Consider the following 20,515-nt stretch of genomic DNA (forward strand, 5'->3'; position numbering starts at 1 on the left):
TTTAAAACTCAACTTATTCTTTTTCACCAAGCCCAACTCTCTTTGTAATTTCTTTATATTGTTGAAGACAGCATTATTCTTTTAGTAACTCAGGTTTGCATCCTCAATAGTCATCAACTCTTTCTTTTCTACACCCTGCTCCCAGATACATTGATTCCACATTACAATGTTTCTGATAGCCATCTCTTTTAGTTCAATTTAGATTCTCATCTTTCAACTGGACTTGCATAACAGCTTCCCATTTGATCTCCCAACTCCAAGGGTCTCTCCTCTCCAATCTATATTCAATGATCCCTCTGGTTAAGAAGATCAAAAATATAGATCTGGTTTAAACCTTTGAGGCCATCCAGCCTAATTTGAATAAGTCCAGTATTTACAAAGAACAAATATTTTGCAGTACACAAAACAATTTCACCACTAATATTCCTAGTTAAGTAAAACAAATAAAAACTAATGTTACATTGGCCTGATACAAATTATTTCAGGTACCAAGCAAGATTTTTTTTAATATTCATAATAATCCAAGAAGAAAAGGTTGGTTCCATGAGATTCTAGGTCATTCTTAGTATCTAGCAATTTAGATGCAGAAGAATCTCAGAAGTTATCTATTCCAATCACTTTATTTTTACAGAGCCTCAGAAAAGCAAAGTGGCTTGTTCTAGTTCATTATGTCAGTGGAAGTCAGGATTTTAATTCTCATTCTGGAAGTCTAAATCCTTAATTCTTTCCACTTGGCTGGATTGCCTCCCTAGTTTAAAGCAATTTCCTTTTATTTTGGTAATACTTTGATTCCTTTGTACTATCCTTATAATTTTATATAACTATTTTTTATTATTTAGTGAAACAGAATATGTAATTCTGGCTTTGAATCATTTTACAGATCCTCCAAAGTAATCAACATACATGAAAGTATTTGGATAAGGTCAGGCCACCAAAGGATAACTTTCTGAAAGGTTTTCATTTATATTCCACCCTAAACTTATATACAGCCTTCAACACAGCTTAGAAATAAGGTCAAAATAATTTTCTCAGACTCTAAGATCATATCAAAATTGCACCCTTTAAGGATCCAACAGAACTATTTCAAATTGCCGAAATAAAGTTAAGCCAGACTGGCTACAGTGATTAACAGAAAAGATAGTTATTCACTTAGCAGACTCTATCATTTTTTAAGTTAATAGATTGATTACATCAAGTTTAAATCAGAAATAGTTAAAAAAAAGTCACAGTAGGTATTTGACTCTGCCTTGATTTCAAAATAAAATATTATGAAGAAATTTATTTGAGGTGGAAATATGTCTAGATTCAACACAGACAGCAGTTAATCTGCAATTCAAAAACCCAGAAAAGTGACGAGGATTTTATGGAAAGAAAAGATTTCTTTTTGTACTTTAATAACCCAACTAAAAGGTCAAAAAAAAATCCATTTTTCTTTTCACCTCTACAAATTAAGATTCAAGATTCAAATTTTACTTTTGTAGAAAAGTACTAAGATCATGCTAATAGAAAAAATTTCAGGAATTCTAAACCTTACCAGAATTTATAGAATTTTTTCTTATGTACTTTCAAATCACAAATATAGTTGACCAATAAGAGCTTTTATTAATATATTACACAAATATTTGTTAACTTAAAAAAATTACAAATGATATATACCTTTGATGATCAAAATGTAGTCCTTACAAGGTCTATTTATTAATGAACCAGAGGTGGTAAAGGAGGTCAGAAAAAGAATACAGGGGCAGCTAGGTGGTGCAGTGGATAGAGCATTGGCCTTGGAGTCAGGAGTACCTAAGTTCAAATCCAGCCTCAGATAATTACTAATTACCTAGCTGTGTGGCCTTTGGCAAGCCACTTAACCCCATTTGCCTTGCAAAACCTAATAATAATAATAATAATAATAATAATAATAATAATAATAATAATAATAATAATAATACAGAAAAAGAATACAAAGCACCTTTGCTGGAACTTGGTGCAGCTAGTGCTTATTGGCAACTCTATTGCACATAAGCAGTTCTGGTTCACAGTTGTACTAATGATCCAACACAAGGGAGCAAGGGCCTTTGTCACCATTCAAAGGTCAAAAGGAACACTGGTATTTATGACTGCAGAGAAGCAAGGGCCCATCCATCCTGGGGAAAGGACTAAAGCACAGACCAATAAAGCAGTGTTCACATCTTTCCTGGATAACACCAACTTAGAGACACTGAAAACTTGCAGACTTCCAGAGTTAATTCTGAAAACAAGAGATCAAAAAAGCCTGAAATTTGGCACAGTGCTTCCCCACCCCCAGGTGAGGAAAGCCCAATTTTAACATAAAGCTCAGTCAAGAAATACACAGGGAAAATGAGAAAACAAACAAAAAGAACTTAACCATAAAAAAGCAACTATAGATGGCAAGGAAGAACAAGATATAAACTTGAAAGAAAACAATGTGAAAGCAGTTACAAGCAAAGCTTCAGAAAAATGCTAATTGAATCCAAGGACAGCAAGAATTCCTAGAGGAATCTGTCAAATCTATGGAAAGGGGAGAAATTTATGACCAAGCAAGAAATAGAGTACATTATAAATTGCAAAATGGATGATTTTGACTATATTAAATTTAAAAAGTTTTAGACTAATAAAACCAATACTGCCAAAATTAGGAGGAAAATAGAAAGCGGAAACAATTTCTAATCTCTAAAATATAAATTTGATGCAGTTCTCTCTATAAGGTTACAAGTCATTCCCCAATTGATAAATGATCAAAGATATGAACAGCTTTCAAATAAACTAAAGCTATATATAATCATATGAAAAAATGTTCCCTATCATTACTGACTAGAGAAATACAAATTAAAACAACTATGAGGTATCACATCATACCTATCAGATTGGTTTAGATGACAAAAAGGAAAAATGATCAATGTTGGGGAGGTTGTGCGAGGATCAGGACATTAATGTACCAGTTTTTTGTTTGTTTTATTTCTGTAAGGCAGTGGGGTTAAGTGACTTGCCCAAGGTCACACAGCTAAGTAATTATGATGTGTCTGAGGTCAAATTTGAACTCAGGTCCTCCTGACTCCAGGGCCAATGCTCTAACCACTGCATCACCTAGCTGCCCCATTAATGCATTGTTGGTGGAGTTGTGAACTGATCTAACCATTCTGAAGAGCAATATGGAACTATACCCAAAGAGCAGTAAAACTGATCATACCCTTTATACCAGCAATTCTAATACAAGGTCTATACCCAGAAGAAATCATAAAAAATGGGGGCAGTTAGGTAGTACAATGGATAGAGCACTGGCCCTGGAGTCAAGCAATCCTGAGTTCAAATGTGGTCTCAGATAGTTAATAATTACTGTGGAAGAGTCACTTAACTTTTGCCTTGCAAAAAACTTAAAAAAAAAAACCCACACACAAAAAATGGGAAAAGTCCCATTCATAGCAGCTCATTTTGTAGTGGCAAAGAATTAGAAATGGAGGAGATGCCCATCAATTAGAGAATGGCTGAACAAGTTATGGTATGTGAATGCTATGGAACACTATTATTCTATAAGAAACCATGAATGGTCAGACTCTAGAGAAGCATGGAATGAATTACAGGAACTGATGCTGAATGAAGGGGGCATAACTAAAAGAACAATGTACACATTAAAAACAACATCGTGAATTGATCAATCGTGATGGATGCAGCTCCTCTCAGCAGTTAAGAGAATTAGGAGACCAACTATGGACAATGCTATTCCCATGCAGAGGAAGAAAAACAAAACAAAACAAAAACCCTTCAGAATCTAAATGAACACTGCATTCACTTTTTTAAAATTTCTCTTATGCATTTCTTTCCTATCACATGATTTTCTTTCTATTCCTTAATCCTAATTTCTCATACTGAAAATGACTAGTGTGTAAACATGTTAAACACAAATGTGTATGTACAATATTCACCTGTTTCCACCTGAGGGGAAGGGGGTGGGAAGGGAGGGTGAAAGGAAATTATATAACTTAACAATATGCATATGCATGTGGATGAATGTTGAAAAACTTTCATAATATGTAACTGGAAAAATAAAATTATCAATTGAAAAAAAATTCCTAGAAGAGTCAAAGAGAGAAGCATAGCAAAAGAAAAACTGGGGGGAGGGAAGAAATGAGAATGATGAAAGAAAATTACGAAAAAAAAATTTATCATTTAGTGAAAGAGGCACCAAAAAAACTGAAGAAAATAATACCTTAAAAAACAGAATTGGCCTAATAGTAAGAGGAATAAAATTCACTGAAGAAAAAAAAAATCCCTTAAAAAGCAGAACTGATGAAATGTAGGTATAAAAGTTCACAGAATAAAATTTCTTAAAAAATTAGAATTGGGCAAGTAAAAGTTAATGAGAGTTCAAGAAACAAAAAGTTTTAAAAAAATAAAATGTGAAATATCTTATTGGAAAAATGATCTAGAAAATAAATTGAGGAGAATAATTTAAGAATTATTGAACTACTGGAATACCACAATCAAAAAAAAAAAAGAACAGACATCATATTTAAAGAAATTATGTCAGATCTAGAGCATAAAATAGAAACTAAAAGAAGCTACCCATCACTTCCTGGAAAGAGATCTCAAAAGCAAACCTCGCAAGAATATTATAGCCAAATTCCAGAGCTCCCCAGTCAAAGAGAAAATAATACAAAGCAGTCATAAATTAACAATTCAATTATTGTGGTGCAACAATCAGTATAACACAAGATTTAGCAGCTACCACATTAAAGAAACGGAGGGTCTTAAAAAGAATATAATACTCCAAGCGGCAAAGGACCTAGGAATACAGCCAAGTAACCTAGCTAACAAAACTAAGTATAATGTATGTGCATATATGTATCTCAGGGGCAAAATAGATATTTAATGAAATAGAGAACTTTTAAACATTACCTATGAAAAGGCTAAGTTTAACAGAAAAGAGAAATATAAAAAGGTAAACATGAAAGAGTAATCATAAGGGGTGGGGAGGTCGATAAAGTTAAATTGTTTACATTCCTGTAAAAAAAGTGATACATGTAACTTCTAATATTATCATTTTTTAGGACAGTTAAAAGGATTCTACATAAGACTGAAGGCATGGGAATGAGTTATTTGTGTTGGAATGATCTCCCCTCCCCCAAAATATAAGGTGGGGAGGAGTAAGAAAGAGGGATGCTCTAAGGGAAAGAGAAAGATAGGATGGGGAAATTTTTCCTCACATTAAAAAAGGCACACAAGGAAGAGCTTTTAAGAGTACAGGGGAAAATGGGGGTTGGGGGGGGAGGTTTTCATTGGAATTTATTCAGAGGGTAGTATATATATTCCATTCCATACACACATTCCATTAGATATGGAAATCTATTGAATTCAATGGGGAAATAGGAGAGGAAGAGGATAAGAAATAAGGGGGGAAATAAATGAAGGGTGGATTAAGGGAGGCAGTAATCAAAGAAAAATGGACTTTTGAGTAGGAGGTAGAATAAAAAGAGAAAATAGGAAAAACTACTTCTCAATTACTGGGAACTGAGCCAAATTATAAAAATAAAAATCTTACCCCAACTGATAAATGGTAAAAGTAAATGATCATTTTCAAAAGAAGAAATAAAAGTTATTTATAGTAATGAAAAAATGCTCTAAATTTCTATTGATTAGAAAAAGGCAAATTAAAAGAACTCTGAATTACCACCTCATACCCAACAGAAGAGACAAAAGCTGAAGGAAATGAGTGAAAATAGATACATTAATGAACTGTTGGTGGAAATAATGAACTAAATCCAACCACTCTGGAAGAACAATAAGGAACTATGAAATTGTATATACCCTTTGATCTAGGATTACTAATACTAGATCTGTATACCAGGCAGCTAGGTGGTACAGTGGCCAGAGTACTGGGCCTGGAGTCAAGAAGATTTATCTTACTGGGTTCAAATATGACCTGAGACACTTACTAGCTGAGTGAACCTGGACAAGTCACTTATCCCTGTTTGCATCAGTTTTTCAACTACAAAGTGAGCTGGAGGAGAAAATGGCAAACCACTGCAAGACTCCAAATGGGTTCGTAAAGATTCAAATACAACTGAAACAACTAAACAAGGAAACACCAAAGAGATCAAGGAAATAGAAAAGAGAGCAATAAGTACAAAAATATTTATAGCAGCACTTTTCAAGGTGACAAAGAAATGGAAATTGAGGGGAACTTCAAGAGTTAGCTTTAGAAATGAGAAGGGAGAGTTGTTTCAGAATAAAAAAGGTCAAGATCTTTATATCTGATGCAAAGTGAAAGAGGAAGGGGGCGGCTAGGTGGTGTGGTGGATAAAGCACCAGCCTTGGAGTCAGGAGTACCTGGGTTCAAATCGGTCTCAGACATTTAATAATTACTTAACTGTGTGGCCTTAGGCAAGCCACTTAACCCCCTTTGCCTTACAAAAAAAAATGTCAAAGTGAAAGAGGAAGAAGCAAGAGATCATTGTGTACTACAACAGCAACATCATAGTGACGATTAATTGGAAAGACTTAAATTGCAATTGAGATTATCAACTGACATAATGATTATTAGTATGCTCATAAAACCATTCAGATATTTGGAAATCTCTTAATCTATGTGCCAACTTCAGAGGAAAAAAGTAGACCTTTAAAAATGATATAGCTGAAATCACTTTCCTGAATTCTTATGTACAATTCTCTCACAATAATATAGCAATGTAACTTAGCAATTAAGGATAATTATCAAAATAGGATATTTACTATAATGGAAAGCATAGCACTGACAATTTCAAACAAACTAGAAGTGAAAATTAGGATATATTTTTAGTGTATATATTTTCATTTTTTCATCATATCACTAATCTACAATCCATGTAATTACACTAATTATTTACTTTTTTTGCCTTCTGCCACCTTTAATCCATTTTTTTTGCTTAATAGTAGTTTTTTTCCAATTAATGAAAGTTTGTAACATCCATTTTTGTAAGATTATGATTACCAAATTTTTTTCCTCTCCCTACTTTCTCTGTCCCCTCCCCAAGACAAGAAACAATCTGATATAGGTTACACATTAAACATTACTCACATGTACATGTTTCAAAAAGTAAATAATTTACCCGTCTTTAGAGAATTATCATTCCTAAATGTTAAGTATAATCAGGAGGGATCATTTTAGTATATGCTAACAAAATTCTTAATAATTTTCAAAATTATCTAATCACATTTAAACTTTATAGTAGTAATTCTGGATCATCTGGAAAATTTTTCTCCAAAGCATTCAATGACATATATTCATTATTTAAAAAAAACATACATGAAGGCAAACACAGTAAAGAAATACATACTGATGACCTTGAGGAAAATTTATTTTTAGTAGCTTTTTAGAAAATTTACTGTAGGATTAAAATTAGCTGCATGTCCTCTCAAAAAAATCAATCATCATTTTCCTTCTTTTGGTAGATGGGAAAGTCAAAGGAAGTAGGAAAGAGTGATTTGACCAGCAATCAAATACATTTTTAATAATTAGTACTCTGTGCCCAACTTTGAACATTCTGCTAAATGATGAAATTAAAATTAGGACTAAGTATAGCCCTAAAATTATACTCTCAAAAAAATCTATTTTTAAGCATCTGAATTAGACTTTAATCAATATTACAACTGCAAATAACTTGAACTAAAAGAAAATTTTTTACCTGAAAAGGCATACAGAATTCTATGAACAAAACAAAATAACATATTTCAAACTTATTTCAAATTTAATTAGTAGGATGTTAAAATATATCTACAGGCAAAATAAATGGCTTCTATAAAATGTTTTCTTAAAGCTATTCAATGTAAAAGTCCCCTTCCCCTTTAAAAGAACTAAGGTGGGAGATAAATACTTTTTCATATATATGTGTGTGTGTGTGTGTGTGTGTATATACATATATACACATATATATTTATATTTATTATTATTTTATAATATAATATTCATGTTATAATATAATCATAATATAATATGTATTATTAAAATGTTATAATAATATATTTGTATGTTTATATATATATATAATTTTTAATAGCTGAAAATATATCTTATTTCATTACTAATTCCACTTGCTTTCTGAGTAGGTTATGCTAGATTACAAATATACCCTAAAAATCCAGGAAATATGTAGTTAGCTTTATAAAGGTTTAGCTATCATTTTTAAAATTTGGAAAAGATTTAAAATTATTGTAAGAAAACTTTTGTACTTATTTCTGAAAATTCAATATTTAATTCAAAAGCAAAATAAATTTAATAATTTTAAATACTTACTCAAACAAGATCGTTTGCCAGCAGTACTTGCTCCACCTGAACACAAATTCCCTCCACGATGAATTAGTTCAAGTTCCAAATTGGTTCTATAAATAAATCATTAAAACAATTAACAATGTCATTAGATTAAAAATATAGTCATTTTGGGGGTTAAATTACAAAAACATATACACATATAAAAATGAAACCTCTCCTCACTGCTATATGTGAGTTCAATAAATATACTAATAATAATTATATATATTTTGGTCTGATATTTGGGGGTAAATTCAAGAAAGGAAATCAATTCTGTCACCCTTTCTCTATATATTCAAACTCATACCTGTGGAAAAATTGTATTTATCACTATAATTGTTGCCACAGTTCAACTCCCCTGTGTACCACCACCCCACAAAAAAAACACAAAAAATTGGGCCTTGGGGGGGAAAAAACTCTCCAAAATACTTCATTGAAACTCTTTATGTTCTTAATGGAAAAAGTGTACAATAAATGCATTCTTAACCAATGACCTTTTCATTAATACATATAACAAACAAATTTTTCTTGAAAGAAACAGATCAACTATTAAGAGTTTATAGGCAATATTTAAATATCACAGACGCCATTGCTGATGTAAGAATCTAAAGATATTGCAGACCATAAAAATCAATTTTTCATCCACCTCTAAGATAAATTCTCTAGAAAGCACACAGATGACTGCTAACATTTATGAACATTACTACTATTACTAAGAGTAATAACACTGCATTTGCAAAGTGCTTAGCAATTATTAGCTTACATCAAAGTAATAAAAAAGCATATTTTAATTAGTTTTATAAATGAATTTACAGAAAACTTGAAAAGTTACTCCTAAGTACGTAAATGGTGTAATGAAGCTCTAATTAATTATACCAAATTCATACATAAAATTATATATAGTTGAATGTTTTAAAATATTCTTTTACCTTTCATCAAAAAAGAACAGACAATATAAAATACTCTCTAAAACTATTTTCTGTAAACATCTTTTTTCTGTTGCTGAAACTGAATAAATAATTTAAATGGAATTTAAGTCAATAACAAAAAAGTTATCATTTAAAAATATTTATAAAACTTAAAGCTAACTCCTTTATGTTGCTTGTGGAAAGAATATATCACTATTTTATATGTAAGAAAACTTGGAAATATTTTGGTTTTGAGTATGAAATATTTTGGTAAGGTATTTCCATATTTTTGCTTCTAAAAATACTAACTCTTCCAAATATTAATATCCTTAAAAGTCGCAGCATTTGCCACCTATTTCTGAAGGAATGCTTTAATCCTCTCTACTCAAGGGGAAAAAAGGCAATTTAACATTGATAATGTTCCTGCTCAGAGCTCCATCTGGTTGCTGCTGATAAGGGCATCTGTGTGACAAGGGAATTTTCCACTCTTCAGGCGATTTGCATTGCTCACTGAACTTCTAAAAACCTACCAGCAAAGAAGCAGGGACAAGGATTTCATATTAGTGGACAGAAAGCGAGCGGAGACCAGCATGTGTTCCTTCATCAATGGAATATAAATGAGATCAATATATTTTGTTTTCACAAATCTTCTGTTGCCTAAATCTGTAGAAAAAAATTAATGGCTATATTCTCTTATAAAAACTGAGATCGCCTAGATAGTATTTTAAAGTGCTAGCCAGAAACACTAACATTTCTAATGAACAAATGTCAGATCTAGAATTTTTACATTTTATTTATCTAAGAGATGCAAACAATCTTATTAAAACATAAAGATAACACTTTTAGTTGTTTCTTTTTTCTGTCACAAATAGTAAGATACTTTAAGGTAATATATCAACTATAGATTAAATGAAAAGTATTCTGGAAAAAAAGCTACTAAATTTATTTCAATGGTTCAGACAATAGTGGAAAGATCTGATCCAGCTTCTCTTGTAATATAAAATGCCTGCCAAAGTTCTTACTTACTTCCTGTTAGATACCCTGATAATCTTTGATAATATCTGGGACTATTTCCCATCGTAAATTCCAATCCTACCTCAGTCATGTCAAAGGTGATACCTTTAAATTAAATTTGGGGTGTATACAGGTGTATGTTTATAATATCTATATTTACATAACTATATATATATATATATACACACACACACACACACACACACACACACACAGAAGAAACACAAATACATATGTTTTGTATACAATTTATGTAAAGAAGAAAAAAACATTAAATGCCCAATGTCTGACCTTCCCTAACTGCTGAGAAATTCACACTACTAAATTTTCTTTCTTAATCTCCCTTTCTAAATATGTGATTTTCTGAGCAAACGCACGGAGGGAGGTACTCTTGCATACTCTATTCTACTCCCCCCCTTCCTCTGTTCCAAATTCTGACAATGAAAATGGACAACTATAACAGCTCTCTTTCATGTCATTTGCCTGTACTTAAAATGCTTTCTACATAATGAAATTGCCCTAATCTTTATCTTCATTTCTCCTAAACCTCAGATTTTGTATTTGCACCCATTTTTCACAACTATGAAGCAGGCATCATTTGATATATCACCCCTATTGAGTAGTCTCCTCCTTCCATTGTGGATAATTTAGTGGTTATACCCAAAGTCTCCATTTACTCAGCATACACCTATAAAACTGGTCTACTCATTATGCCAGAAGTATAACTCTTTCCTGTTTCTGTGTCTTCAGTAATGTTATTTCCCAATTTGTCTACCCTTCACTTAACCACCTATCCAAAATTTGCCAAATTACATTATCTAGTTTATGCTTTATCTCCTCCCACAAAGTTATCCTTGAGTACTTCAACTTTGGGGAACTTCCTCTAGCTTTTTGAGTACTAATAATCTGTGGACAATTCAGAACTTAATTCTATTGTTTTACACATTTGCTCTTACTACAAGAGCACTTATTGTTCCCACAACAAGAATGATTCTTGGTGACAAGCATCATGTCTTATTTTCTGGTCCTATTCCTAAAGGATTAGCAGCAAAATGTTACATATAGCAAAATTCAGTAAATTATTTGACTGTCTAAATGATACCTTGTCTTGACTATAGGGCAACTAAACCTAATAACACAAGATTCTCTTAGTCTTCACTCACCTATTCAGTCTGTCAGTTCCTTTATTCTTTTTTTTGAAACTTAACAAATCTCCTATGATTCAACTCAAGACTTTTCAATTTTCACTCTATTTGTGTTCCTTAAAATAAGTCAGATATTGGCCAAAATCTGGATTCATATAAACAAAACTAATTATTTGATTTACAAAAAAAATTACTTTTTCATGCTAAGGAATGCAAAGATTCATGCTAAAGGAATATCTAGCATGCACTCCTCATACATTTATCAGGAGTCAAATGACAAAATTTTTATATTTACAATTAAGTTTCCAAGGAATACTCAAAGTGAATAAGGCAAGATATACAATATCTTAGAATATTTATTATATAATTTAAATTATCATTTACATTTTTGTTTCCTTCAAATCTATATCTCCAGACTATTCATTTATCTTTGCAACTGCCCAGCTTTCTAAGACTTTTTATAACATTTCTGTCAATAGAAGACAGAATACATAGAGCTCTGGCTTGAGATCAAGGAGACAAGAGTTTCTGTCCCACCTCAGACACTTGTTGGCTACTTCTGAAGTCTATGAATTACAGAGAAGATGCTGGTCTACACAACAAAGAGACTTTCCTCACCTGGGAGTTCCTCAAATCACAAGACTAGTGCCTCATCTCTATGTATCAGAAACTTCATGAGATGTCCAACCTAGAATGCTAGAGGCTATAATGCCTTAAAATAATCCCTGAAATATTAATCATTCCTTACTTTGCTATAAACAGTATCAAATAATGTGGTACCTGGGTAAACTATCACTTTCTCCAAGCAAATATTATGTTCTACCAAAGTCAAATATTTATTTGGAAATATAATAAAACTTGAAGAAGCATTTTATTTCATTGAAATGCGAACAAATATTTCCTTCAAAATAACTTTTTCACAACCCTCCAAAGGCTTAAAAATCAGAAGATGTCTCCAAGTAATGAAAAGTAAAAATAGATCTATGTTACATAAAAATTCTATAGTTAGATGGTTTGGGGTTTTCTCCCCCCCTTTTTTTAAAACTCTAACAAACACTGTGGAAAGTAGTTTCAGGGATTGGAATCACCCATTAGAAATTTTGTGCTTGGGGCAGCTAGGTGGTGTAGTGGATAAAGCACCAGCCTTGGAGTCAGGAGTACCTGGGTTCAAATCCGACCTCAGACACTTAATAATTACCTAGCCGTGTGGCCTTGGGCAAGCCACTTAACTCCACTGCTTTGAAAAATCTAAAAAAGAAAAAAAAATCTTAAAAAAAAAGAAAAGAAATTTTGTGCTTCCCCCTCCAAAGAATTCAATTTCAGTAATAAATGGAAAGGAATTATAATAATGGACCAATCTGGAAGAAATGGTCCTTGAGAAACCAAAATTAAGGAGATAATCACTACAAACTTTAAAAAAAATAACCAATATTTACAAAACATGACTTAGGCAACAATGGAGTTGTAAAAACATTTTAATTAATATATTACTAAAATAATACTCAATTCAATCATGAACTCCTATCAGACCCTTTTATCTCAATCTTATTTGCTAAATCAAAAACTACATCCCAGCTCAACATATTTGGGTATATACTGGGCTTCTTCTCTTCACTACTTTCATTCTCAGTGACGTCAGATTGCAGGGATTTAATTCCCTATAACCAGATAAAACCCAAATCTATAGTCAGCCCTATCCTTTCATACTAGATTTCTATGTCATCAAATGACTATCAGACATTTTGAGCTAGATGTCCCACAAGCATTTCATATTCAACACATCTAAAAGAGAAAATATTATCTTTCCCTTCAAACCAGAACTTTTCCCACTGCCATTCTTTTAGCTGCCTAGGTTATTACCAGATTCATCTTCACCAACTCTCCCCTTCACCCCACACTTTTTCCTCTTTCCAATCTGCTTCCAAGTCTTGCCAATGCTACCTCCACAAAATCAACTACTTCGTCTATTCAGACAGCCAACACTGTCATTGAAGTCATTAATTCTTACAATCTACACTACTTTAACAGTATCTGGATTGGTTACTCTGCCGATTTTAATTCACTTTCTGCATATTTGAAAAGAGATATTCCTAAAGGGCAGGTTTGACCATGTTATTTTATTGTCCAATAAACTCCACTGGTTCCTTAGTACATCCAGGTTCAAACACAAATCCCTTTGTTAATCAGTTAAAGTTCTTCCCAATCTGATACCAACTTAGCTATTGAGCTTATTCTATATTAATTCTATTCTTCCATTCTTTGGCTTAGATAGATTAGTCTTCTTGCTCTTCCTTAGACATGGTACTCTATCTCTTTTCTTCTCTTCCACTTCTTAAAATCCCTAATACCCTTCAGAAATAGCTGTTTCCACCTTCTCCTTGATCTGCCCAATTGATAGTGACCCACCCCCACAAATTACCTTATACACACATACATATATTTATACATAAACCTATAAAATGTTTTTCTGAACAATAATTTATAATAATAGAATTTTAAGGTTTACAAAGCAATAAAATGTGAACTCATTGAGGATAAGAATTAATTTCTTTCTACCAACCCCGAGCATAGTACCTGGCCCACAGCAGGTGTTTAATCAATTTTTATTGATTGACTGAATGACTTATTGATCCTGAGTAGGGAAAGAAATTAGGTAGCTGTTGAAATAATCCAAGCAAAGAGCTAAGTGCTTCTACAGTATGATAGTGGGGGCAGAACGATGTTGAACAGAGAGATGTTGTGAAGGAAAAATGACCTCACAAGGGCCTGGATATGGGGACTGAGTGAAAGGTCTAGGGCTGAGGTACCCTAAACAGAAAGAGTGAAGTGAGTAAAAAAAGGTGGATTTAGGGAAAATAAAATGAGTTCTATTAAGGACAAGTTGAGTTTGAGAGTCTTATGACATCTATCTGGCAGAATTTGGTGCTTTGAGACTAAAATCACAGAATAAGAAATTTAGATCTGAAAGCACCCCTTTGATGCCCTAAAGTGCAACCTACTCGTTTAGCAAATAAAGAAACAACAATACAGGAGTGCTAACTGACTTGTTTTAGGCTACATGAGCATTTAAGGGCCAGCAGGCACTGAAGCCCAGTCCTCTTACTCTAAATATAAGGATCATTTTCCTGGAGGCTGATGAAAGCTTAAGAGATAAAAACAAGTAGGTGAAGTTTACAGAACAGAATTGTAATACCTGGACCTAAAGTAAGAAATGTACATTGCAAACAGATGGCATTCTGTGTTTTATACCTGACAGTCTTAGTAAGTTTGAGGCTTTTTTCATTGCTTCAGGTAAAACTTAAGCTAAGTAAATGCTCGATGTGAATCACTTTGTAGAAATCTACCTCAAGAAAACAGAGGATATACATTTCATTCTGTAAATCATTATTTCATGTCTTTTCCTCTGCCACCAAGAAAGGATTAGGGCAAGACAGGAGATAAACATTACTGAGAAAACTTTTATACTGTCCTCCCTCAAATGCTAACAAATTTTTTCATCATCCTTCAGATGACCTCATTTCATACTCTACTCAGAAAGCTCCAATCTCCTTCCCTCCACTTTTAAATTTTTGAATGTCATTAGATTCTCTCCCTTCTTTATTCTCAGAGCTGACCCTCCTTTGCAGAGACTCATCTTTCCACTTGCCCTTGATTCTATTTCATCTTTTATCTACTTCATTTCCAATCTCTCCCACCTCATCATTTGTGAACATAACTGTTCAGAATTCTGGAACCAAAATAAGAAAAACATTCCTCTGATCTTAGGACCCCCCCCACCATACTTTTTAGAATAAAGTGTTTGCTCCCTCTACTTCCTACCTAATTATTCCTCAAAGCCCTGCAATGGGACTACTTTCTTCATCCCTCTACTTGACACAACCTTCTTCAAGGTCACCAAGGATCTCCTAACTGCCAATTCCAAAATCCTTTTCTGAATCCTGATCAGTTATGGATGATCTCTATTAAAACATATGTTACTGCCAACCACCGCCCTCTTTAATAATCTCTTCTCCACTTATTTCTGTAGTACTGAAGCACTATTGCAGTTTTTTTCCTCTCTGAACACTCATTTTCTTTATATCCCCAACAATTCCTTTTCTTCCTCTTGCTTGATAAAACAATCAACCATCCAAGATTCTATCAAGATCCTTATTCTCTTCTCTCTTCTTCTTCTCTGTCTCATGCCCTCAACAATTTCTTTCATGCCCATGGCTTCAACTAATACCTCTCCATGTGAATGGCTCACAAATCTATCTTACATTAATCTCTGCTGACCTCCAGTCTTAAATTTCCACATACTTGATGTAAAACTACAACTGTATATCTCTACCTAATAAAAATTCTTTATTTTCTTCAAGACCCAGATGTTAATGTGTTATCAATTCTGCAAAGTGTACCTTGACTCCTCAACCAGAAGACATTCTTCTCTCCCTGATGTCTCATCTGTTTAACCTCTCTTATGTAGTTGTCTCAGTCTAAGTTGCATTCTAATTATCTTTCTAAATCTCATAATCCTAATAATACTGTAAGAATCCTAAAGAATGACTATATTGCTTTTCATTTTTTTAAGGGTCACTCATTTTTTTTTTCAACTAAAGCACTTATTAACCACCGATATGCAATGCACGATGCTAGGTTCTATGGATATACAGAAAATAACCAAACAAACAAAAAACATAAACCTTAAATATTCTCAGCCCTCAAGAAGTTTACATTCCACAGGAATAAAAGAGAAAGAAAAGCCTTACACTTCATTTTCTTTTTTCAACCTTTAGCACATTGCCTAAAGTAAGATAGTTAATAAATGAATTGAATTGAACTGGCTTAATCTGCCCCCTTTTAACCATAAAAGTTTGATATGAGTTTTCTAAAAAGTTACTATTGTACCATCTAACCAAGCTCACTCTCTACTATCCTCTTGAAAAATTTTGGTCAATATTCTAGTTCACAGATTCCCTTTTTGGCTATTAAGAGAGTTTGCAAAAAAGGGGAAAATGAATCTCAAAATTTAAGGCAACACATATTTCTCACTATATTACTTAGGAGTAGAAGGGGAGCTAAAGTTTATCTTCAATATGTTCCCATTTATTCAAAATCCAAACCCTTGGAAATCTCAAATAATCAGAATTTTCTACATTTTAATAAGAAACAAGAACCAGGAAAATGAACTTATTTTAAAGAGAGTATGAGCACATTCCAAAGTATGTCTTATGATCCATAAAGAATCTGTCCAATTTCCTAGAATTTCTTACACGAGTGATGTTTATATATCAATTTAAAACTTACAAAGTAGTTTGTAATCATTATAAGACCAATGAGAGCTCTCAGATACAAGATCTTTGAAAATTAGTTATGGGGGCTGCTAAGTGGAGCAGTGGATAGAGCACCAGCCAGGGAGTCAGGAGGACCTGAGTTCAAATCTGGGCTCAGACACTTAATAATTACCTAGCTGTGTGACCTTGGGTAAGTCACTTAACTGCATTGCCTTGCAAAAAAAAAATTAAAAAATTAATTATCCATGGACAACTCTCAAAAGTAAATGAACTAGAATATCATAATTGCTATTACTCTGAAAGTTTAATGTGCTGAAATAATGTCGTCTTTCTACATAAACTATGTACTTACCAAACTAAGTTTCAAATCACATTTAAAATCATAATCTTACTTTCATTTTCCCCTCAGTATGCAATTTATTATTCATGAACTGAAAAACAAGTTAAATACTGCTATATTTCATTGATGGTACACTGATCAGACTATTTCCCATTTTAAAATTTATTTTGCTTCTGTGACCCATCCTTATCACTTTCAATATATTCTGTGGTTACAGTTGGGCAAATCATTTAATCTAAGTGTCAGTTTCACTTATCTGTAAAATGGGGCAACCTCAGTCATGCAGTTAAGTGAGATAAAATCCAGAATCACTACTTTTAAAAATCAAATATTAATATTATATTTATTGTTTGTTTATATTTTGTCACTCTTTCCTATGGAATTGGTACTGTTACTGCAAATGACCTCACAGTTTATATTCCTTTCAGAGAAACTTAAAGAAATATATCACTATTTTCTTAGCAAATTAATTTTTTTTATTAATATGTAACATTGAAGGGAATTTTTATTAAAGGCTGACTACAATATATTTTACTATAATCAAAAAGTTCCCTTCAAAGCAATAAGTCAAAAAAAAAATCTGCCATGCCAACAGAAACCTTAAACAAACTCTAGAAGAGGGTCATAAAAATTCCAAAAGACCCATAATAAGAGTACTTTTCCCTTCCTCCAAAGAGAACCGATGAACTCTTCCCATCTCCAACTTTTACTAAGATTTTCTTCCTGTTTTTTATTTTCAATTTTTTCCTACAATTACATAGTAAAAACAATTTTCGATATTCATATTTCAAAATTTTAAATTCCAAATTCTCCACCCTAATCTTCATCCTTATTGAGAAGGCAAGCAATTTGAAATAGTTATACATATGAAATCATGTACAATATTTCCATATTTGTCATGTTGTAATAGAAAACACATACCAAAAAAAAGCCAAAAAATAAAGTAAATAAAAGTATGCTTCAAGCTGCATTCAGATTCCCAAGAACCGATGAACTCTTATGATCAGACAGAAGCATGCTTTCTTTCTCTCCCTTTATTTTCTTTCTTTTTTTTTAAGGTTTTTTTTTTTTCCCCAGGCAGTGGGGTTAAGTGGTTTTGCCCAAGACCACACAGCTAGGTAATTATTAAGTGTCTGAGGCCAGATCTGAACTCAGGTATTCCTGATTCCAGGACCAGTGCTCTATTTGCTGAGCCACCTAGCTGCCACTCTTCCTTTATTTTCTTGCTTTTTTTGTTTGGTGGTTGTTTTTTTCAACATGGCTAATAAATATGTTTGGCATGATTTCACTGTGTGTGTGTGGGGGGGGTAATTTTCTATTATTCACCTTCTTAATGGATGGTGAAGGGGTGGAAAGAGGGAAAGAATTTGGAACTCAAAATTTCAAAAAAAAAGACTGTTACTAATAAATTTTAAAAGAACTTTTTTAAAGAATAAGGATATAAAAGTAGATATAGTGACACTACTGCTGAAAAAAGCTAGCCAAAAAAAAACCTCTAGTTGAATGTCAAGTATTCTGCTTAGGACAAACTTCTCTAAAATTTCTAAGCAGACATATTCCTTAATAAGTTATATCTACTACTAAATTAGGTTATTTTCATCTAATTTGGGAAATGAAGAGCAACAAAATCTCATCTGAATCCTACCAGCTGGTTTACTATTTTTTATTTGAATTTCTTGGGATAATTAAGCTATTTTTTAACTGGTATCGCCTCTCTCTCTCTCTCTCTCTCTCTCTCTCTCTCTCTCTCTCTCTCAATGCTATTTTAAAACATCAAAAACTCAAAAAATATTAAATATTTTAAAACTTCTCCAGATGCTATAGTTAAATGAGGGACAAGACAGAAAAAGTCTAGCTTTCTTTTCTCTACCTCCTTCATCACCCAGGTTAATATGTTTTGCATAACAAATGTCTCTTTTTGCATATAGGACAGACAAACTGAAAACAAGTATTTCTACCGTATGACAGAAACCTTTTAACCAAAAACAACCCATTTTGAATTATATATTTTGTAAAACACACTAGCAATCCTCTTCAATTCTATATGTTTAACTTAATATTAACTACAAAAATAGTCCCAGATTTTTTTTTCTTAAAAACCACCTAAATGAAATAAGATTTGAAGTCCACAGGCATAATGGGAAGCTTACAACAAGAACAATGATTTAAACCAAGGAGGAAAAAGATATCCACCCTATTAAGTGAACCTTTCTGTCCAGGTAAAACAAAGATCCATTTAATAATACCAGTGAGTAACTACAACTGAGAAAACTTAAAAAATTAAATATTGTACTTACCTAGCTACAGAATACATAAAGAGAAAATCATTGTCTGGTGAGCCAGGAGTCTTGCTATAGTCTGTGTATTTCTTTTGTGTAGTGCTTTTGATATCCTTCATTACAGATTCCATTTCTTTACTTAAGTTGGTTTCTGACTAACAATAACAACAACAAAAAAGTTCACTGTATTTTACATTTATCAACAGAAGCCCAATACCAATGTTTTTCATTATTAAAAGACATCAAAAAAATTAAAATATAAAAATGTATAGCTACATAAATACATAGGGCACTATTAAGTGCTTACTATGTGTTAAGTAGATTTTAAACTACTTAACTAACATAAAGAAATAAAAATGATTAAAAGGCTTTTCTCCCTTATTTCAACACTCTAGTTTTCACAACCTTATGGTATACATTGGTAAATACTTTAACAAAAAAAGTTTGATCTCTTTGAAAGTGAATAGTTAAATGTTTTTCTCTTAAGAATGCTTATCTCACATTTTAAAGAAAAAAACAGAGGTCATTTCCTGTGAGTTCCCTCTTCCTCATCTCACATCATGCCTTCTACTACTATTCTCTTCCTTCATCCCTATCATATAAAGAGGTGGCCTCACTTCTCACCAAGTTCCAACCCTCCATCTGCAAAAGCAACCCACTCTATCCAATCTTATCCAACAGATTGCCCCCCTGTGTCATCCCAACTCTCTCATTTATCTTCAGTCTCTCCCTGGCCCCTTCCTTACTGCCTACAAATATATCCTGGTCTCTCCCATCTTATCTCTGTTAACTATTGGCTTTTATGGCAAGTGTACCTTGTTGCCAAACTCCTTAAAAGGTCATCTACAATGAGTGCTTCCACTTCCAGTTACTCACTCTCTTATTTCCTTATAATCCAGCATCTTATCTCATCATTCCACCAAACTTCTCTCCTTCAAAGTAATCAATGATTTCAATTGCCAAAATCCAATGACCTTTTCTCAATCTTCATTTTGAATTCTCTGCAGGCTTTATTACAATTCACCACATTCTTCATGTCTCTATACTTCTAGGACATTACTCTCTCCTGGTTCTCTTACAACAGACTATTCTTTCTCCTTCTACATTATTTAATCCTCCTCAAGATTATGTCCTCTAACCACTGGTATCCATATCCTGAGTCCTTGTTCGTTCTCATTCTCTCTCTCTCTCTCTCTCTCTCTCTCTCTCTATATATATATATATATATATATATATATATATATATATATATATATATGCACA

At 32.6% G+C, this 20,515-nt stretch overlaps 1 protein-coding gene across 8 annotated transcripts in view; it reads right to left on the reverse strand.

The window, feature by feature from the left end:
• The window catches only part of UBR3 (ubiquitin protein ligase E3 component n-recognin 3), a 291,086-nt gene that overhangs the window by 68,446 nt on the left and 202,125 nt on the right, over positions 1–20,515 (reverse strand). For 7 of the 8 annotated variants that reach the window (XM_074215740.1, XM_074215735.1, XM_074215738.1 and 4 more), the window contains 2 exons: positions 19,271–19,407; positions 8,279–8,364 (listed from right to left, as the gene is read on the reverse strand). In XM_074215740.1, coding sequence (XP_074071841.1) covers positions 8,279–8,364; positions 19,271–19,407 — 223 coding nt within the window. Of the gene's footprint in view, positions 1–8,278; positions 8,365–9,731; positions 9,865–19,270; positions 19,408–20,515 lie in introns of those variants that run through there. The other variant, XR_012474268.1, reaches the window with a different exon arrangement.

This window comes from Macrotis lagotis, chromosome 1, assembly GCF_037893015.1.
Source record: "Macrotis lagotis isolate mMagLag1 chromosome 1, bilby.v1.9.chrom.fasta, whole genome shotgun sequence".
NCBI classification, from domain to species: Eukaryota; Metazoa; Chordata; class Mammalia; order Peramelemorphia; family Peramelidae; genus Macrotis; species Macrotis lagotis.